The sequence below is a fragment of the Lytechinus variegatus genome, chromosome 4 (genome assembly GCF_018143015.1).
Source record: "Lytechinus variegatus isolate NC3 chromosome 4, Lvar_3.0, whole genome shotgun sequence".
In the NCBI taxonomy this organism is placed as follows: Eukaryota; Metazoa; Echinodermata; class Echinoidea; order Temnopleuroida; family Toxopneustidae; genus Lytechinus; species Lytechinus variegatus.
Window position 1 is genome coordinate 10,502,610 of NC_054743.1, and position 23,347 is coordinate 10,525,956.

The 23,347-nt window shown below is 35.7% G+C and overlaps 1 protein-coding gene across 1 annotated transcript; it reads left to right on the plus strand.

The window, feature by feature from the left end:
- Window positions 1-1,330: 1,330 nt before the first annotated feature.
- Window positions 1,331-22,868, plus strand: LOC121413349 (four and a half LIM domains protein 2-like). Its single transcript, XM_041606135.1, has 5 exons — window positions 1,331-1,551; window positions 2,279-2,465; window positions 17,005-17,174; window positions 18,401-18,587; window positions 19,188-22,868. The coding sequence occupies exons 1-5, from the start codon at window positions 1,381-1,383 to the stop codon at window positions 19,331-19,333; spliced, it is 861 nt and encodes a 286-aa protein (XP_041462069.1). The 5' UTR covers window positions 1,331-1,380; the 3' UTR covers window positions 19,334-22,868.
- The last annotated feature ends 479 nt before the right edge of the window (window positions 22,869-23,347 follow it).

The window sequence follows — 23,347 nt, forward strand, 5'->3', positions numbered from 1 at the left end:
ATAATACCCTATGGAAGCGCATAGAGCCATTATTACATTGTAATGTGATATGGCACTATACAAGAACATACTCTCATTATCATATCAGTTGCAATTTCTAAGTGTTAGCAACATCATTACCCTAGCTTTATAGTACAACAACTGTAATAACAGGAAGGATTTTTTTCGTACCAAGTACCCTATTTTTCTCCAAGATGGGAAAAAGGTGTAGATAAACTTTGTATGACCTTAACCAATATGTATCAGGGAGCTTTAAGGTCATGTTGTCATCACGTTTCATAACATACATGAATGTATACATGCTGGGCCCGTATTGTAAGCTAACAGACATATTCGTATTTGATTGGGGTTTTAATGAGTGTGTGGGATATTTTGAAGGAGAAGCATGCTGCTGAATTCCAAACATTCATAACATAACTTCATGAAGCGTAACTCAACTTAAATCTATATCTCAACATACCATTGTGTGTGGGTATGTGTTTAGGCTGATCAAGTTTTTACAACTGTTATTCATATAACTCTATGATTGTTTGTTGATATGCACGCTGCACAGCAGTATCTAGCAACATATATATATTCATTTCTAGTGAATCATTAACTTTCAGAATATCTTTGTGCTTGTTTTAGTCTTTCAATCTACAGCGATATACTAGTATGCTGCCAGATGGTGATGTGCAAGATGATAGCCTGGTGATGTGCAAGATGTTAGCCTGGTGATGATGATGGTGGTGTTGGTGGTGGTGATGGTGGTGGTGATGATGATGATGATGATGATGGTGGTGGTGGTGGTGGTGGTGGTGATGATGATGATGATAGTGATGATGATGGTGGTGATGATGGTGGTGTTGGCGGTGGTGGTGATGGTGGTGGTAGTGTTGGTGGTGATGATGATGGTGGTGGATGGGATTGTGGAAGTAGAGGGGTGTTGATGGTTGTAATGTGGTGGAGGTCATGGTGGTAATGGTATTGTAGGTAGTAGTGGTTGTGGAGGTGACAGATATGGTACTGCTGGTGGTGGTATTGATAATGGATAAAATCAAAATAAACTCCAAAGTACTTTCAATTTTACTTAAACCTTTTCCTTTTAGTATGCATTATCACTCATTAGGCTATATTTACTTGCAATATATTAGTTATTTCATGTTTGATGTTTTTAGCCACTATGAGTGGCCTGAAAATCATATACAATTCAGCCTCTTGGCTGCAAAGTGCAATCATCAATAAACCTTTTCCATTCAATTCAATTCGATTTTACATACATTTGTTGAGAGTTTAACACTGTTAAGATATCACTCGTTTATTTATGTTTGCCAAAATAATGACTTGAATTTCTTTCTTCTTTCGTTGTAGCTGATTTTCACTGGAGAATACGTAAGAGCCATGAACGAAAACTTCCATAGTGGTCATTTCTGCTGTGAGCAGTGTAACAAAGCACTGAGTGGCCAGAGTTACATCTTAAAAGAAGAGAAACCATTCTGTGTGGCTTGCTACGATAACTGCTTTGCTAATGAATGCGCTGAATGTAACCAGAAGATTGGACACGATAGTAAGGTAAGAATATCTCCGATTCAAATTACGTTTTATACCCCTTTCATAAACCCAATTATGCGGAGAATATCCACATAATTTTGTCGTAAACTCGGAGCGGGACCAGAGTTATCCGCATTATTTCGATGCTGCAATTATCCGCATAATAGCGGCATCAGGACCAGATTTTGCCTTTTTGAACGCATTTCCAAAGTAATGCGGATAATTGCCATGGTCGGTCACAAGGTCACCCTTTTCCAACACAACCCATTCGGAGGGGTTGTGTGCAGTTGCCATGACAATTATCCGCCTTTTTCAGGTTGGGCGCTCGTAAAATATAGTGCGGATTATTTTCGGAGTTTGTGAATGCAATTTTTATTGAATTATCTGCATTACTCTTAGGCGGATAATTGGAGGATGGGTTTGTAAAAGGGGTATTATAAGATCATAATAAAAGAAATTCTGATTAGACTAGGAATGTCCTCAGCCACATCCATTCAGTGCTATTTTTAACTATTGAAATTCTTCAAACCATTTACTATCGGACCCTGTTCCTTCCTCTATTATTATAATAGAAATTTTGAAATCAGTCATTATTGAGATAAAAAAAGACATGTTTTTAATTGGATAAGATGAGAATGTAAAGTTGATGAAGTCCATCTAATGATTATATCCCCAATTGTTTATGTTATTAATCGTATATTCATTTAATAGTTTTGATGGCTTTTGTTCATTACATTTTTTACCATAGGATCTCATTTTCAAGTCGAAGCACTATCATGAGACATGCTTTGAAGCCCGCTACACATGTTCTATGTGTAAGGCATCTCTTGCAGACAAGGCCTTTGGTAACTGGGATGGACAACTCTGCTGCCTCCAATGTTATGAGAAGAACTTGGCAAAGAACTGTCAAGCATGTGGAGAATTAATAAAGCCTGGTATGTCCAAGAAGGTTCTGGTATATTGTTTATGATATTTTATAGATTACCAAAGGATCATCTACTGACATTGATGAATGCAGTCTGCATATGTTACTGTAAACAAGACCAATGTAATATTAATGACTACTAGCTGACTAATTCTTTCATAAACTTGTGTCAGAATAAATGTCATTGACTAATCTTTAAATGCACCCATCTATATTTCAATCCCAACCCTTTACATATTACATATCAACTCCCTACCAATCCTCGACTAACCCTTACCAACCCTTTACCAATCTTCTACCAACCTTCCATCAATCTTCTACCAACCTTCCATCAATCTTCTACCAATCCTCTACCAACCCTCTACCACAAACTTCCACCAATCTCCTACCAATCCCCTACTCCACCAATCCTCTACCAATTCTCTACCAATCCTCTACCAACCCTCTACCAACCCTCTACCAGCCCTCTACCAATCCCCTACCAATCCCCTACCAACCCTCTACCAACCTGCTACCAACACTCTACCAATCCTCTACCAAACCTCTACCAACCTTCTACCAGCCCTCTACCAATCCCCTACCAATCCCCTACCAATACTCAACCAACCCTCTACCAACCCTCTACCAATCCTCTACCAACCCTCTACCAACCCTCTACCAATCCTCACCCAATCCTCCACCAATCCCCTACCAACCCTCAACCAACCCTCTAACAACTCTCTACCAATCCTCTACCAACCCTCTACCAATCTGCTACCAATCCCCTACCAACCCTCTACCAACTCTCTACCAATCCTCTACCAACCCTCTACTAACCCTCTACCAATCCGCTACCAATCTGCTACCAATCCTCTACCAAACCTCCACCAATCTCCTAACAACCCTGTACCAACCTTTCCAATCCTCTACCAGTTAACCCTCTACCAATCCTCTACCAACCCTCTACAAATCCTCTACCAACCCTCTACCAACCCTCTACCAGCCCTCTACCAACCCTCTACCAACCCTCTACCAATCCTCTACCAATCCTCTACCAATCCCCTACCAATCCCCTACCAATCCCCTACCAACCCTCTACCAACCTGCTACCAACACTCTACCAATCCTCTACCAAACCTCTACCAACCTTCTACCAGCCCTCTACCAATCCCCTACCAATCCCCTACCAATCCTCTACCAACCCTCTACCAACTCTCTACCAACCCTCTACCAATCCTCACCCAATCCTCCACCAATCCCCTACCAACCCTCAACCAACCCTCTAACAACTCTCTACCAATCCTCTACCAACCCTCTACCAATCTGCTACCAATTTTATTTATTTATTTATTTATTTATTTATTGATATATTCATATTCCACAATCATCAAAGTACATTTCGTAATCATGTTTACAATGAAAAAAATGCATAACATATGCAGGATTGAAACGTAGCAATGAAATGAAAAAAGTGGAGGGGCCTACTAAAAAGCAGAGCTTGTAAAATGTAGACCCCCTATCAAAACTTTATACAAGGGTAATATGATACAAATAGAGTAAAATAATCAGCAAAATTCTATAAAATTATATAGATATAAACACTGTAACACAAATGTATTTACACTATATACAAAATTAAATATTGACTTAAAAAAATATTCAATACTACCGTGGATAAGTATGAAGTTCACAAATATTAGATTGAATCAATAAGAATTCAGAAGAAATTTTTTGATGAGTAATTTAAATCGTATAAGATTAGTTGCCTCTTTCATTTCTCTGTCCAGAGAATTCCAGAGTTTTGGTCCTGTGAAAAATACAGTTTTGCTAGAAAATACTGTTTTACTTTTAGGTAAGTGATAGTCATTTGATTGTCTCGTATTATATGAATGTAAAGTATTGTTTCTCATAAATTTCTTTTGTAGGACATCAGGTAAACTATTTCTATCTAGCTGATACATAAATTGGAATAGTTGCAAGCGGTACAGGTCATTGATTTTAAGGATACGTTTCTGACGAAACAATTCATCCGTATGAGCTGTAAAGGACATATTGCATATTATTCTCAGTACTTTTTTCTGAAGTAGCAAGACTTTATTTAGTCTCGTTTGAGAGGCATTACCCCATGCCAGAATTCCATAATTAAGATATGGTAGAATTAATGCACAATACAACATGGATAGCGCCTGTGCTGGTAGAACGTATTTAAGCTTATTGATGACTCCAATATTTCTTGACACAGTTTTGCAAGTATTGTTGATATGAGCATTCCACGTAAGCTTGTTATCAATAGTAAGACCTAAAAATTTTGTTGTTTGCACTTCTTTGATTTCAGTATTATCTAAAAGTATTTGATGCGGTAGATGTTTCAATGAATGACTAAAAAGCATATAATTAGTTTTTTGCAGATTCAGTGACAATTTGTTGGCTTTAATCCAGTTTGTTACTTTTTTAAATTCTGTATTCATAGTGCTCACAAGTACATGTGGATCATGGTGTGTATAGAAAATATTGGAATCATCAGCAAAGAGAATAAATGAGAGAACATGAGATGAATTTTTCATATCATTAACATAAAGTATAAATAACAAGGGGCCAAGAATACTACCTTGTGGAATTCCACAGGAAACTGGCCTTGTTGGAGATTCTGATTCATTTACTGTAACAAACTGAATTCTATCAGTAAGATAACTCCTAAACCATTGTAAAGCTGTCCCTCTGATACCGTAATTTGATAGCTTACATAACAGTATTTCATGATCTATTGTGTCAAATGCTTTTGAGAAGTCAAGGAATAATCCTACAGTATGATCAGAATTATCAAAAGAAGTAGATATTTTATTTATTAATGTCAATATAGCATGAGTTGTATTATGTTTTTCTCTAAAACCAAATTGATTATCACATATAATACTATATTTCTTAAGGAAAGCAACTGTCCTTTTATAAATGATCCTTTCAAGAATTTTTGAGAACGAAGTTAACAAAGATATTGGGCGATAATTACTAGTAATTAATTGGTCCCCCTTCTTGAAAATGGGTATAACTTTAGCTATTTTCATCTTCTTTGGGACCTGGCCAAGCTGCAATGATAAATTAAATATATGAAGCAGGGGATCAGCAAGAGAATATATAATGTTTTTCAATACTTTATTTGTAATGCCATCATATCCGAGTGTCTTTCCTGCTTTCAAATTAAATACAATCTCAAGTAATTCTTCTCTATGAACTGGAGTAAGAAATATTGAATTATCATTTTGTTTGTCCAAAAAGTCCTTAAACGAATTTTCTACAGGGATAATATTTCCAGCTAACTTTGGTCCAATTTGAGAGAAATATGAATTAAATTCATTTGCTATAGAATGAGTATCTTCAACCATATTTCCATCTACACATAATTTATTAACAGCACTAGATTTGTTAATTTTGTTTAGAGCCCCATTTATTGTTTTCCATGTATTTTTAAGGTCGTTTTTATATGATTGTAATTTTTCTGAATAAAACCTCTTTTTTGCTATTCGGAGAGTAGTTGTTAAGGTATTTTTATAAGACGTGTATCTATTCCGTGAAACATCATTTGGATTTGATATATAAGAAACATACAGATTATTTTTCCGATTGATAGACCTTAATATCATTTTTGAAACCCATGGTAGCTTTGGAACACGTTTATAGTCGTAATTTCGATATTTCTTTAAAGGAACACAAGAATCTAAGCAATCATTGAAACATTTCAAAAATATGTCAAATGAGTCATCGACATTCTCTTTCGAGTTATAAACGTCAGACCAATCAACAGAGCTTAAATCTTCTTGGAGGCGTTCAATATTTTTGTCACTAAAGTTGCGACAGATCCTATATTTCTTTTCCATTTTTGCGAGTGATTGCATTGTTTGGATATGGGTAAAAATAAGAAAATGATCGGATATGTCTGTCGTTACAATGCCAGCTTTCGGAAGAGGGTGAGAGTTACAGAATATATTATCTATAAGCGTAGCAGAATGATCAGTAATACGGGTTGGTCTAGAAATAATCGGCAAAAAAGTAGAAGTTAACATTAATTCAAGGAAATCGTTTGTTGCAGAGTGATTACTGGTCAAGAGATTAATATTGAAATCACCAGTGATGATACAATTGTTATTTATCAATTCTCCGTTTTGCAAAAGTTCATTAGTAGCAAGTAAAAAATCTTCTATACAAGAAGTTTGAGGAGGTCTGTAGATGACACCTATTACAGTTTTCTTATCTTTTTGAAGTTTTACTTCTACAAATAAGGATTCGATGATATCATTCATATATTCAAATTCATGTCTAATTGCATAATCAAATGAAGACGGAATATATAATGCTAGTCCACCTCCAATTTTATTTTTCCTATTGTTTATAACAATATCATAATTCGGGATGGTGCATAAGGAATTAGGTGTTTCCGTGAACCAAGTTTCAGTAAGAGCAATTATTGGGGGATTGGCAAATTGTGTATTTTCTAATAATAATCGTAATTTCTCGAAGTTTTGGTTAGCGCTTCTTATATTCAAATGCAAAATAAAAACATCATCTTCTCCAATCAATTTAGCATAGTCTTTGAATGAATTTTCTGTATAATATGGAGAAGAGGAAAGATTGTATGCTTTATCATGAATATCGAATTCAACTTGAAGTTCATCAAAATTATTTGTAAGAATATCAGTAGAAAATCTATCAAATGGAGTATGATGATTTGAGATAATATTGCTTTTATCCTGACTTGGATGATTTAGTAATAAGAAATCATCATTATTCAGATGATAAAATGGGAAATCACGCATATTATCCACCATTATGAAATAGAATATATTGCCATTTTAAATCAAAATCTTTGTAAGCTGAGCATATGAAGCATCTTTTAGATTTGATACCGTCATGACCCCAAATTCGAGTTTGAAAAATACCGCAGTTGTAATATTTAACAAAAGAAAGATTATTTGATACAATTATTAACGGTTGATGAAGAATATTTGCACACAAAAATAAGTAAAATGACCTCCATGAAATGTCTGGTATTGAAACATTATTGAAAGGGCAGTGAAAGAATGCAAAATATACCACGGAAAATAACACAAGTATTGATCGATGCGAAAAATTTTGTGACTTGAATTTCATAAGAAATAAAAAGAATACTGGAAAATGGAAAAACATGGATAGTCCTTCTACAGCTTAGAAAAGTCCTCTCTGGAATGAATGATGATGGGTTGACACTTCTCATCCTTCCTTACATAGATTCGGCCATTCTGGGTCCACAGGAACTTGTATCCGGCATCTCGGCGGGCCTTGTTGACATCTTTCATTAGCTCCTTAGTGGAAGCGATCAAGTTTTCATTGAGGTAGATCTTGCCATCGCTGTTGTATCCAAGATCCTTTGTGGAGAGAGTCTTCAGCTTCCTTCTCCCATCGTACATGATGTTACGAGCTCGTCTTGTGGTGAATCGCACGATGATTGGGCGGGCTTTGTTATCAGCTTGGCGTTTGGAACCCAGCCGATGAACCACATCGAAGTCGGATGCTGCAAGCTCAGGGCTGATGTGTTTCGCGATATTAAGTACGATCCTTTCAGGAACCTCGCCCTGTCGTTCTGGTACACCTGCCACCTCCAAGTTGACTCTTCTGTGGTACTGGTCAAGTTCGTTAAGCTGGAAGGTCAACTCACTGAATCTCTTCTGAAGACAGATGTTTTGTTCCTTCAGTTCTCTGTTTTCCTTTTCTATCTTCTCGGCCTTCAACTTCATTTCCTCAAATTTCTCGTTGAGGAACGACAGCGAGTTGACAATACTGCTTTGTCCCTCTCGTATACTGTCGATCGACTGCTCCAAGACGGTCAACTTTGCATTCAAGGAATTGGAAAGTTTCCCTAGCTCATTCTTGATCAGTGATAGAAGATAGTTTTCATTCGTCTCTTCATTATCACCAGAGTTGTTTTTCGACGACTTTCTCTTCCCAGACATCGTGACGTCACAATTACATGAAACGATCAGAATTAAGCGCACAAAGAATGGTTGCGCAAAGAGATACCAGTGATGCGTTCCATCCAAGCCAGTATGCGTATAATGATGAGTTGCTAGGCAATGACGCGTAAATGATGCTAGTTTTAGAAGTCTATTGACACTTTCTTCTCCAAAATGATCAAAATTTCAAGTTAAAAATGTTTGATAGTATCCAAATAAGTAATCCAAATGAAAAATGAGTATATCCTTGATATTCACTATCCAGTTTCTGATGCAACCGTATAAAACGTTTTCACAAAATGTCAGGAAACACGGTAAAATTGCACAAAATGTCAGAGCACTTTTAAAACACGTCCGACCTCTCCAACCTTAAAAAGTCGGGTATCTGCTACCAATCCCCTACCAACCCTCTACCAACTCTCTACCAATCCTCTACCAACCCTCTACTAACCCTCTACCAATCTGCTACCAATCCTCTACCAAACCTCCACCAATCTCCTACCAATCCTGTACCAACCTTTCCAATCCTCTACCAGTCAATCCTCTACCAATCCTCTACCAATCCTCTACCAACCCTCTACAAATCCTCTACCAACCCTCTACCAACCGTCTACCAGCCCTCTACCAACCCTCTACCAACCCTCTACCAACCCTCTACCAATCCTCTACCAATCCTCTACCAACCCCCTACCAATCCTCTACCAATCCCCTACCAACCCTCTACCAACCCTCTACCAATCCCCTACCAACCCTCTACCAACCCTCTACCAATCCTCTACCAACCCTCTACCAATCCTCTACCAAACCTCTACCAATCCTTTACCAATCCTCTACCAACCCTCTACCAACCCTCTACCAATCCTCTACCAACCCTCTACCAACCCTCTACCAGCCCTCTACCAATCCCCTACCAATCCCCTACCAATCCCCTACCAACCCTCTACCAACCTGCTACCAACACTCTACCAATCCTCTACCAAACCTCTACCAACCTTCTACCAGCCCTCTACCAATCCCCTACCAATCCCCTACCAACCCCTACCAACCCTCTACCAACCTGCTACCAACACTCTACCAATCCGCTACCAAACCTCTACCAACCTTCTACCAGCCCTCTACCAATCCCCTACCAATCCCCTACCAATCCTCTACCAACCCTCTACCAACCCTCTACCAATCCTCTACCAATCCTCTACCAACCCTCTACCAACCCTCTACCAACCCTCTACCAGCCCTCTACCAATCCCCTACCAATCCCCTACCAACCCTCTACCAACCTTTTACCAACCCTCTACCAATCCTCTACCAAACCTCTACCAACCTTCTACCAGCCCTCTACCAATCCCCTACCAATCCCCTACCAACCCTCTACCAACCCTCTACCAATCCTCTACCAACCCTCTACCAAACCTCTACCAAACCTCTACCAATCCTCCACCAATCCCCTACCAACCCTCTACCAATCCTCCACCAATCCCCTACCAATCCCCTACCAACCCTCTACCAACCCTCTACCAACCCTCTACCAATCCTCCACCAATCCCCTACCAATCCCCTACCAACCCTCTACCAACCCTCTACCAATCCTCTACCAGTCCTCTACCGATCCTCTACCATTTCCTATATCAATCCTCGACTAATAATTTTTCATTCTCTACCTAAATATAGATCTTGTACCATGGAATAACATCTTTGAAATATTTATTTAGGATTCCTGTGGGATAATGTTTGTAATTTAAAATCTTTGCTGCCATATTAGCAATAAAGGTTTCAAATTTTCCCAATTCCATTGAGTTGAAGGACTGAATTCTAATGATGAATAATATGCATACCATAACCCCCCCCCCCCCATGATAATACCTGATCATTTGTTCAAGACAAAACAGAGTATGTGATCGGATTTAAAGTGACAAACTAATGCTCCTGATAGATAACGTAATGCATGTTCTAGTATTCTCCTCGAGTTAAATATGGAATTAGGGCTTATAATTTTGTCTTCAAATTTATTCAGTTTGAATTGCTATCAGACATGCCTCTTTCTTTCATATTCAAAGGTAGGAAATATTTTTCTGTTAATACAATACAGAAATCTTTTTTTAAGTCTAGCATTCTTGGGAGTCAATATACAAACAAATCAGTTGAAATGTGGATGATGTATCGTGATAGTAATAGAAGGTAATATCATCACAGATGGTATGTCAGTATGTGTTTAGGGTTCAACAACATTCTTACCAGATGAGGGAAAGACTAAAGAAACTTGGTGAGAATGCAAGGAAATCCTTGAATCACGCAAAGCCAGACGACTCCCTCCATCCCACGCACACACCGAGGGTAGGGATGACATGTGGGCAGGGCATATGACTGTTAGGGGGAGTTGTTGAGATCATAGCGGGGTATATCCTCCATATTAAATTGGTTATATTATCCTCTCAGGTGACAGCCAAAATTCAAAGGTAGTGAAGCGCGAGGTATCTTCCACCTTGTCTGGTGCTTCACAGAAGATTGTTAACAGACAAAATATATCTCAACATGTCTGCTGTGAAGTGAGAGGGTTTATAATGGTAGAATTCTGACGATATAAATTCCTTGATTGACCAGTTGTAATTTTCCCTTGCAGTGAATAAATGCGGTACCTGGGGGATTATTTAGGTATCATTAAGGAGATACAGAAGTGAGAAGCTTGCCTCAAGAAGATTTTGATTTGCACAATTTCTATCACCTTTTATATTGTCCATCAATCTGTAATTTAAAAAAAGAAGTCGATAGAGCGGGGGTTTCAGATTCCGGTGACTCGGGTTCGATTCCCAAGTGGTGCGCTAGTGCCCTTTGCATTTATCCTCATTACCAGGTCCCTCGGAGAGGACCTTAAGCCTTTGGTCCCCTGGTTGCTTGCTCACAGACATTTGTTTTTTCTTAGCAGTCGGGTAAAAAACCTCGGTATAAAAAAAAGTAATCATATGTATATATTTCCAACCATTTTTTCTCTTCAGATGCCTCATTACTTATGCATTTCTTAAGCTATACACTTAACTGGCTATGATATTTAATGGATGTGTTGGTTTGATAATAACATTTCACAAGATCATTGTAGCAAATAGAAAAAATAACTTTTTTATTCTTAACACAGTAAGCACATTTAGTATATATGTTTTTTGTCTAACAGATACTGAACCTTTCCCCTGCAATTGATACTCCAGCTTGCAATATTTTAGCTTACCACTCAAATTTTTTTAATTACAATGATATATAGCAGAGTGATCTATTAATATTAATGGATTAAATATCACAATTAATGACATGTAATGTGATAATGTATTAATTTATATCAGAAAGTATCATCAACATTAACCCTCACTGATTTGCCTCAGTCACATCTGTGAAACTGACTCCAGTCCGATCAAAGTTATTGCATTATTCTCGATGACATATCATAGGTCGTTTTGGAGTCGGTTCTGTAGGTGTGACTGTAGCAACACCAATGTTTCTTAATGCACTTACTACCAGCTGAGTATGATTTACCCAGTAGGATGAAATTCTGACATGATTAATTCATTGACTCATTGATACATTGTATAATGATCTATATTTAGAGATCTTTATGCAATAATGATAATAATAAAAGTGATTGTGGCTCGGTACAGGGTTCGAATCCCACTGCAGCACTAGCATCCTCTGGCAAGGCAGTTATATACATTTGCCACTCTCTACCCAGGTGTAGTAAATGGGTACCTATTAGGAAGAAATTCTTTTAATGCTTGTGCTTCCGATAAGGGTAGCTATGCTAAAAGTATGATATTATGCAGCGGTTAGAAACCTGTTAAGCGCTATATAAATATTGCATATTATTATGACAAAAATGCAATAATATGTAACCATTGCTTTTTATAGTCCTGCACATTCACTTTGTCACAATGTTATTGTTTATGCACTTACTAGAAAATGTCATTGTTACATGTCTGTGTGACTAGATTACCTGTCATTTTTGTTCGTATAGGTCAGGCTGGCGAAGGTAACACGATTTTTTACTATTTTTGCATTGCGCCTTGCGAAACTCATGGGAAAGCACTAACTCTGCGTGTGTTTTAATCCCCTTCGTTATGTTTTTTTTTTTCATTTTAAATATTGTAACAGAATTTAAAGAAAAGTTTATCAATTAAATTTCCAGACCCTTTTCCAAAATAGAGATAAACACTGGAGCATGTATTTAATTATTTTGATAAACTATCATCACCAATATGTGAAATATATGTGACAATCAGTTCTTAAATGATTTCAAATGATGTAATCACACTTTTCATCAAAACATGTTAAAGTATTTTTTTAAATGCATGAGTAGACATCTTTTTAAAATAAATTCATCCAATATTTCATATCTAAATGCTGCTAAACACAATTGCCGAATCAGCTTTAGTCAAGGAAAATTTACATCATCTTGCTTGGCAATATGTGAAAGTAAATCAGATGCTATTAAAGAAGTAAACTATCCAGTTCTTTACAAATTAATGTTCAGGGGATGTTTTATATATACCCTCCTATCTTCCTATCCAAATTATCAGAGAGTATTAATAACATAAGATATAATATTAGCATGTCTAGTTCAATTATAATTCCCCTCCAACCTATTTTATTGACTATAAAACAAATTCTGGGTGGTTTTGTAGGCATGTTGATACCTCATTTTTGTTTTGTGTTTAGTGTGTTAAAACTTACACATTACAATTTATCCTTTTTTCTCTCATTGTTTAAACATAAAGAGATGTTTGTCTTGATACATTTCATACATTATCATTCCAATCTTTGAATACTCCATTTTCAGATTTTGGTCAAGTTCGTCACTCAGAGTACTTTGCCATTCTTGAAAAGTTCATGATTTCGTGAAAGTATGAAAAGTTGTTCATAAAAATTCATTCTAAGTTTTGTGCTGTACACTTGTTATCAATCAAAACCATGATTATATCTCATGCAGAACAATTAATCATTTATTGGATATTTCATACCATTCTTCCTGGCTTCTTGAATTATGATCTACCATTTTTAAGTCCCCTAACTAAAATCATAAATATTAAAGTGAAAAATGTTAAGTTTAGAATGGTATTGGGTCTTTTTTTCTTATATTCGTACACTAATGTTTGACCTTTTTAATTCAGATTCTAATCAAGGATTGTTATTAGTACAACATTAAGGTTTTTTCCTATTTTATCTCTATAAACCTCACTTTTGGGTTACAAACATCTCTTGAATAATGTCAAATCCGATTTGACCATTTCACATTTTCTCAAAGGACATACGTGTAGAAAAAATTGACATGAATGTAACTTTGGCCTGGTTTTGCTGATTAGACATCAACTTTCTTTTAGGGGTATTTCAACTAGGAAATAAATCAAATTATGATATTTATGTTCATTCTTTATCTTAAATAGATTGATTCAGTTGTTACCCAAAACTTTTTAGTGGTGAATTATTTTAAGGGGAGGTGGGGTGGCTGACCAGAGTTGAAGGGATTCCAACACTAGTGAGTTTTCATGGCTTAAATATTAAAACTATTGTCATATCACTTCCGTTATCAGTGGTAAAATTAGTGCCTGATGGACAGGTGTAATATTGTATCAATATCCCATGGTAGAAAGTTCACACTGAAAGTAACCACCCTAATGAAATACTGATGATGATGATGACGATAATGATGATGGTGGTGCTTTTCCTTGGATTATGGGGATAATTGGCGCTGTATTTTGCTTATGGGATATATTTTAATGAGTAGTGAATTGAAAATTATTGAATACATCAAAGAGTTTTTATTTCTCTGTTTCATTATCAATTTCACTCATAGGTTTGCTTGCCGCAGCACCATGCACATGCACACTTACATTCATATAATGACTAAATTGTATTACATTCCCTATGGATTAATTGTTATTTACAAATTATATATTTCCTTTTCCTTTGAATATTAAACACACCCCCTCCTCCCCAGAAAAAAATATCATAACAGAACCCATTGTCCTGATTTATTTTGTATTTTTGTTTTTCCTTTTCACTCCGCTCCAGTCCCTTCTCTTTATCCATTCTGCTATCTTTCTCTCTTTCTGTTCTATTTTCATCCCTTTTCTTTTCTCTTATTCTCTCTATTTTTCTCTCCCTATCTATCTATTTATCTACTATCTAATCTATTTATCTATCTAATGTCAATAGGTTTCGCCTGCTTTGTTGCATCCACGTACTTGAAGGTCATCATGTGCGATGCTCGCGAGGTGTGCGCTGGGATAATCCACATGTAGATTGGTATTTTTCTAAATTTCAAGGAATAAATAATGTACTGATTAATAATATTATTTCAGAATTTTTCATTTAAGTAGTAAAACGGTCATGAAAAACATCAAAAGTACTGTATGTAGCATATGTATGAAGATATTGAACAATTTCTTTTTGCAATTAATTGTTCATTATTTTGAAACATTTGCATGAAATTCAAATTGGCAACAAGGAGAGGTTCTCTTTCTCGGCTGCTCTTAGACAGATGTATAACAAACTACATTGAGGATATTGGCCAGAATTCTGTGGAGCCAATGAAAAGCCGGGATAGAAAGATCCAAACTAGAACTTGTATTCTTTCAAGAAACGTTTTAAGTGGTTTTCGCTTTCAGAAACACTCCGAACCAATCACAAAAAAACTCTTATCTTTGTATATACATTGATAAATTTGTAGAAACGTGTGTATAGGGAGGGTGTTTTGGCTTGTGTTAACATCGATAAACAGGTTATTTTCAAACAAAATTGGCCAGAAAACTAGAAACAAACAGTTCTTGTACAGCAGAGTTTCTTATAAAGTTAAACTGAAGAAGATATGAGTGTTTTAAAAGCTGATAATTATGGGTTTCTTGTAATTAATGTACATGGTTATATGGTGGAGGCTGCGGATGATAAGTGCATGCGCAGATAGTTGAGTTGGACTCGTGGCACACTCACCCGATGCAACACACTTTTTGGTATGCCTATCTCTCTATCGATCTATTTATCTATCATTCAGTATGTCAGTCCATTCGTCCATCTGTCTGTTTATGTATCCTTACTTTGAAGTCCTACTTGAAATTTTCTTTGCACACAGATCAATAGACAAATTGTTGGCCTACTATAAAGTCTTCCCATGTAATAAACAAAAAGGATGAAGACAATAGTGAAGAAAATGTACATGTGAATATTTGAAATTTTTAGTGGTTTTTTTTTAGACAGGTGAATTAAATCTTGCAAGATGTCTAGATATGTTTCTCATTATACAGGTGTCGTAGGTTGTTACTTGATAGATGTCTGTTTGTGATTGCATTATCAAGGCAACTGGGTTTTAATAATAGAAGAGATACTATATCTACATTTCACTATTTCATTTTCCTTTTAGTATTTTCAAATGTATTTTCATAGCAAGAGACTCATTCTATATTTGAGAATCATGTGAGAAATCAAGGGGTCTGTTTCATGTAGACTATGATGACAAAGGTAAATTTGGTGCTTGGTAATCACCGTGGAAACTTATTTTGACTGGCTGCTGAGCCCGCTTTTAAAAAGTATGACTTAGAGTCTTATTGATTAATACGCTGTAGCGAGTGCGCGTCCTTTTAGCATGAATTAGTTAATACGATGATGGCTTCTATTCACCGTGTAACAAGACATTCAAGGGTGACTCTATGTCACACCCAACTCCGTGTGCCACACCCCCGAAACTGCTTGTTCTTCTGATGCAGGCCCCTTGCTCCCAAGAAATTCATTAATAGGAATATGAGTAAAATGAGTTACCCACACATGCAAGTGATTCACATCAATCTCTGACTTGCTCATTGATTTTGAAGCCCTTATGGATGAAGCACATGTAAAAACAGTCATATTTTATGCCGACAAGGAGAAAAAGAGAGTATTCTTTATTTGACTGTTCATTTCATCACCGCATCGTCCATATTGATATAACATCTCCATTTCTCAGATCAGCTTCTGGATTTTCTTGTATTGCAATTCTATTTGTAGTCCAAACCATGACAATTTGAGAGACCTATTAACCTGATAGGATGAGAGGGTTTACTTTCATTTCAATTGGTCTGATACCAATTCATCCAATAACCAACTGGTCTACTATCATTTGGTCTACCATCAGTTTGTCCACTATTCACATGGTCTAAATGCCATTTCGTCCACTCACCATTTTGTCTAATAACCAGTTGGTCCGATAGCCATTTAGTCCATATACCATTTGGTCTACTTGGACTAAGAGTTGTTTGGGTGAAATGGTGAAAATAACATTTGTATTAGACCAACTGGTTATGATACGAAATAGTCATAGACTAAATAAAGTGATGATTGGACCAAATGGTTATTGGACTAACTGGTTGCTAGAAGAAATGTTGGTGGATGGAATGCATTAGACTAAATGAAGGTAGACCATGTGATGAGTGGACAAGTTGGCAGTAGACGAATTGGCAATTTACCAGATGAGAGCATCTCTTTGGATTTCTCGCATTTTTTATTGAAATTTCAAATCTAATATTCAATGGAAGCCATATACTTTTTCGCTAAATACCATCCAATTTTATTGTTTTTTGCTAGGAATGAAACGTCTTGGTTTCCAGGGCAAGGAATGGCATGACAAGTGTTTCCGATGCAAGGTTTGTGATGAACATATTGGAGGAGGGATCTTCGTACCCAAGGAAGATAACATCTACTGCAGTTCATGCTACGAGGAGACCTTCGGTACCAAGTGCGCTGGATGTGGCAAGGTACGTGAGGGCGATCTTTAGCTTTATTCACTTCATTTTTATTGTCATGTATAAAAACACAAAAATTTTCCTCAGACTCTTAATAAAAAGTGCATTTAAAAAAGTAATAATAATCATTCACAAACTATAAATACATCAAAATAATACATACATGTAGTATACATACATCACTAAAATAAATATACCATGTCTGCATGCATGAGCACCCACAATGCTACACCAATCACTGACCTACTGTATGAAACAAAGTGCCACCCCCGGAAGTATACGCACTCACACGCTGGCGATCCGTTCCAAGGACCCCCGTTTTCACAAACATTTGTAGTTCCGAAGCCCATTCCGAGGGCCCTCATTTTTACAATAAGCCCGCTCCAAGGCCCCCGTTTTTTGTCTCGCCTGCGGCACACCCACACCACTTTTTGGGTCGAGTGATCCCCCCCCCCCCGGTGCCACCACAGTGGAACAATACAATCTAGGGTGGGTACTCAAGCATGCAGACAGGAATATACCAGGAGCTATTAAGTGGATACATGAATACATTAAGTGAATATATTCGATTGACTCCACCTGTCTTCCTTGCCCTCAACTACATTCTGCTACTGGTATACAAATAGCTATGGCGTGACTTTAAAAATGCCAAATTCACTCTGTAGACTGGGGCAAAGAGAATCAAGAATTAGAAAGAAGGGTGTCGAGTAGATTTTTAAACTTCTCAACAGAAATATAATTTGAATGTGATTAATACAAATGTTAGAGAACAGAGCTTGAAGCGTTATCTTGTGCATTAATTGCCTTGCTGTTCATCATAGAGAATAGGGGCATTGTCATGAGCTTTAGTATCTGATTCTTTTGTTTTAAATTATTAGTGTTATTGATTTTTCCCAAGTTCTCAGAAAGCATAATAGAGATAATGAACCAGCAGACTGACAGATCTACAGAGGGATCTTTAATTGAGGGGCAATGCCTTACTAAAGAGCAAATAAATTCCTAGTTGAACAGGAAGGGTGTATTCTTCTTCTTTCAAATCCACACGAATTTGGAACAGATTATTGACCCATCTCAAATTGTTTAAGATTTTGAAGTGAGGACCAAGGGTTTCACTGTAACAAAAACAAGAATTCAACATATTAGCTTGGTGTTTCATGTATGGAACACCTAATTATTAGCAGTGTATCCAAGGTCTGATCTTGGTATCATCATCCCATTTTGTATTTTTCTTCTCATAGATCATCTCTACCGGTGGACTTCAGTACAAGAATGAGCCTTGGCACAGAGAATGCTTTGGTTGCGCCGAGTGTGGCAAGTCTCTGTACAATACTCGCTTCACTGTCAGAGATGATAAGAGACTCTGCGCTGATTGCTTCGGAGAGAGGTACGCCAGGAAGTGTTCGGAGTGCAAGCAACCCATTGTTGGTAAGTACCTACAGGGGTGGGAGAGTTAAGATTTTTGTCGGATTTCAGATTTTTTTGTTTTGATTTTCAGCTTAATTTTAGTTTTTTTGGCTTTCCTCCGTACAAAAAGAATGGGAGCTCGTTCTATTGCAAACTTTTTCACCACTCCTCAGCTTTTTTCAGATCATTTTATTTGCAACCACTCACACCCCTAGTACCTAGGCTTGGTTTCACTGAAGAATCAGAGATACCCATTGATTGTTGGATATTGGATGAACCCAATGTTTTAATTGTGACAGTTATTACTCAAAGGGTTCAAAGGCTACTTAATTAGAAGTGTGAGCTAAGTATTGACACTACGTAGTAACATGTCTGGGTTTTTACCCCCCCCCCTGGAATGTTAATATCACTAATAATTATACTTTTTCATCTTATTCAGGTGGATTGAAAGAGGGAGATACAGACAGATATACATTAACACATTGACAGAAGGGGATAAAGAAGAGCAAAGATTAAAAAAAATCATGCTCTCATGTTTTTCTTCATTATATTAGCTTGATCGAGGCATTCTATACACAAGTATATTTGATATCCATTTTTCATTTTCTTTTTTTTTCCCAGGTCAAGGCGGAACTAAATACGTCTGTTTTGAGCAGAGGAATTGGCACAACAAATGCTTCAACTGCAAACGTTGTCAAGTCTCACTGGTGAACGAGTGCTTTGTGACGGAAGAAGATATTATTTGCCCTAACTGTGCACAAGGCTAAAGAAGAAGTACTTCTTAAAAACCCTGCCCACCTTACCCCCTCCCCTACCCCTTGCCGTACAATCCCTCCCACCCACACCCAACCTCTAGGCCCCACCCTTAATACGTAGCAAGTCAATCAGAATATTAATTGCTAGTTTATCATTTCTGCCATGTTTTTCATCGTCTTTTGTTTGGACCATATATCAGACAAGAATTTAATGACTGGCAGTGGATTGAATTCTTTTGTAATCATTGAAGTTTCTGATAAAAAAAATTTCCACCTAAAGTGTTGAAACATGAATTGGTTTTAAACCAGCTATCCAATTTTCTCTAACAATGCATGTACATGCTTAATATACATTTGAAGAATACTCAGTTTGAATGAGCAGTGAATATATACATAACTGCTTTATTGATCTGTAGAATTTTCAGATGTTTTTGTCAAACATCACCAGACACTGAAAAAATACAAGAAGCAATATATGCATTCTGCCCCAACAAGTTTTTGTATGGTTTGAAAATTAAATGAATGAAATTCATACCGAGTGGCTTTACCTCTAATGTGATGAAAATTTGGTTGATTCCTTTTTAATAATTCAATTATGTCGATAAAATATGACAGATGGATATGAAAAGTAATGCATGGAGATAGGGTAGGCGATGGCTGACGCGATTATTGGATTTGAAATTTCTTTTCAATTGAGCTCTTGTATGCATGCTTATGAGTTACGATATACATCATCTGTTTTGAAGTAGGAATGATAAACTAGCATACCTGACAAAAATATATATATTGAAATATTGACTCTTATCTATAGTACTATCAAACTTATTATTGTAGTTATTACCGACAGTCTCTTTATCTTGGACAAAATTGAAACCATTCATCTTTAAATCTATTTATTTATTATTTAATCAATTGAACTTATGTGACTGTGTCTGTAATAGAGCAAAGAAAAAATGAAAACATGCCTTGGCAGTACTGTCTTGTTGGACTTTTTTTATGTCAATAACACAAGTACTATTTACTAGATTGTTGTATTTATAAAAAAAATAAATCATGAAAAAATAGAATAAAGTATGCATATGATTTGAAGGAAAATACTTTTAAATATAGTATTTATTACTGTTAATTCATTGCATAATATCTGCTTGATGTAGGGGTACAATAAATTTTTGATAACGCACCCAGTTAAGTGATTTTTCTTTTTGAATGAAAAATGCAAATGGGAATGCAGAGAACAAATCACGTTTTCTGATATATCTGGCTAAAACTATGCAGTGATTTTTGTTGATAGTGTATGTTGAATGAAGGAAATGTACATTTTGATTAATTTATTATGACTATTGCTTACTAAATGTTGCAATTTAGTTTGTAGTATGTTTTTATGAATTAAACCTTTTTTTGTTGTTTTGATCGTGAAGTGCAAAAAAACAATATTGTAGATAACTAGTCTTTGTATGATATTATATTTCATTTTAATGTCAGTTATTATACTGACACTCTGCATAGCAGCATTATAATGGATGCATAAGACTTGCATTAAGTGGCAAACAATAAGCCAAGTTTTGCCTGACTTTACAACAAGCTTTTCTTTCATAACTTCTTGCCTGACACTATCAAACAATTACAAAACAGGCATTGTAATAAACGTATTGTCATCTTTTTATCTAATTTTAAACTGATAAATGAACTTCTTCATGTACAGAGAAATATCTTAATCTTCAACTCTGATATTTCAATTAGAGTTTTATATACTTTTAGATAAAAAATCACACATTTTTTTCTTTCCATCAATGAAATTGTAAATAAGATATGTTTAGTTTATTAGACAAGTAATGTCACTCACACCACTGGTAAAGAACAAGTCATCTGATTTTGGGTGATCTCTTACAATTTATATAGCTATATACAAATCAACACTTCAGAGTAAATTGTGCAAAGGGAATTTTATTTGTCCACTTGCTTATTTTCAAGAGTTTTTTTTCTGAATAAAAAATTGTGCAGCAAGGAATATCACTGAACCAAGTCTCGCTGCAGTCTCGCCAACAATACCGACTCCAAACCGCTCGATGGTATGCCATTTAAAATAATGTAATTACTTTGATCTCTCTGGAGTCGGTTTTGTTGGTATGACTGAAGTATTATTAGAAGTGGAACATTGTATCAAATGTTACAATAACAGAATTTGTTTTTATAGCGATAGATATGATCATTTCTGATTCCTGATAGTGTATAATGAAGCAATAATATCAATATTCTGGAAGACGATAGAGTGGAGAATGTAGATTGATTGTTGCTTGTAATATAGGCAAGGGTACAATAATCAGCGAGTTTTATCAGAAATACATGTATGTCAAAAGTCTGGGAAAAGAAAATTGTGATAATAGGAGAGTGAATATCTGGTAAGAACGGAATGCTTGTCATTGTATTTTTTTTATTAGGAATGTCAATGATGGTTTAACTTAAGATTCTGAATACTGTTAAAGGATCTTATTGAAAGTAGATTAAATCAGGAGAGATAATAAACATTAATTTTTCAAAGAGGCATACAGCCAATTGACACTGTCAACTTTTAGTCATTTTCTCAAGTTTGCAGTTATAATCTTCCTTCTGAAATACTCTGAAAAAAAAGTTTTTCTCATTGTGAAATCATACTTGGTGTAAATGTATATAATTTGACATAATTTTGAGAAGGTAAAATCGATTTTGTCTTTTCTACATATCTGGTCTTCATTGCATAACTTCATAGCAATATTCAAGTCTTATAATGATTATAAATGAAAATGAAATCATGTATTAAACATCAGACTATTTAAGAGAGCAAGGCTTGACAATCAAAATTACCTTTACTTTTTTCTCATTTTAATAAATTATTTCAAGTCTATTCTAATTCAATTTTCCAATACAATTATGTAGTGTGGTATTAATTCAGTAGTCTTTCATTAGCTATTGTGGATATGACCGATCATTTCTTGTAAAATAAGATGTTCCCTTCTTCTAAATTACCTTTGTATTTGTATTACATAATAATATACTTTCCAACTGAAGTAGTATGCCTGCAGCTTTTAATTGAGTAGAAAATTGCAACATCTCATGAAACGTACCTGATGAAATAATAGAATCTCTGTTGATCCTTTCTGTCATTTAAAACTTTCTAAGATATAAACATTTCAGTTTTTAATTAACTGATCAATTGATTTTTTCTTTCAAATAACTCGCATACAAATGAATCTCATTATTTGCTAGACAGTAATGAATGTATGATTCAAGTTAGTAGTGTAAACTTAACAATATTGCATGAATGAACAGGTTCATGTATCTTGTAATTTCAGATGATATATCAATGCATAAACTCTTTTTGAATTATCTAATATTGATATCATTTTCCTTCTCTAAATCAATGTTGGGCTCGTAAATAAGATACATACATTGATGAGTTAGTTTCTGATAAATTAAAATGACTGGTATTGTTTAGGTAAACTATGAGTTTTATTCTTCCTAGATATGTATAGTGTGCATTAAAATTCTCTTCCAGACAGTTTTAATCTAATCAATCAGTGTTGTCATGGTTATTGTGTATCATTCTATATTTACTTTCATGTCTTTGTGAGTGATATATGCTGGCATGTGAATTCTATTGGAGGTCATCTGCTGAAAGCTAAATCTATGACAGATATCATTTTAAAAATGGCCAATTAATTAATTTGGAATCCTTTTCCAAACAGAAAATAAAGTTATTTTGGGTGAAGGCTAAGTAATCTTGATATCCCCAGAAGAAAGTACAATATACATTGAAAGTATAATGATGATGGTGATGATGATGAAGGTGCTGGTGACGATGACAGAGCTGCCAACCTGAACAAGAACATTTCAGTATTTTCGAGGCTGAAAATCAGTATTTTGGCAAGGAAATAAGTATTTTCAAAGAAATACCATAGGACAGCACATAAAACTGAAACTTGAGAAATCAGTATTTTGCATGAAACCATCAGTATTCTCATTTTTCAGTACTAAATACTGAAAATCTGT

Excerpts from the sequence above, each read along its gene's own strand:
- LOC121413349 (XM_041606135.1), top strand. The coding sequence starts at position 1,381 with ATGAACGAAAACTTCCATAGTGGTCATTTCTGCTGTGAGCAGTGTAAC. Across the intron at positions 1,552-2,278 it reads AGATTGGACACGATAGTAAG|GATCTCATTTTCAAGTCGAA; the intron begins GTAAGAATATCT and ends TTTTTACCATAG. Across the intron at positions 17,175-18,400 it reads AGTGCGCTGGATGTGGCAAG|ATCATCTCTACCGGTGGACT; the intron begins GTACGTGAGGGC and ends TTCTTCTCATAG.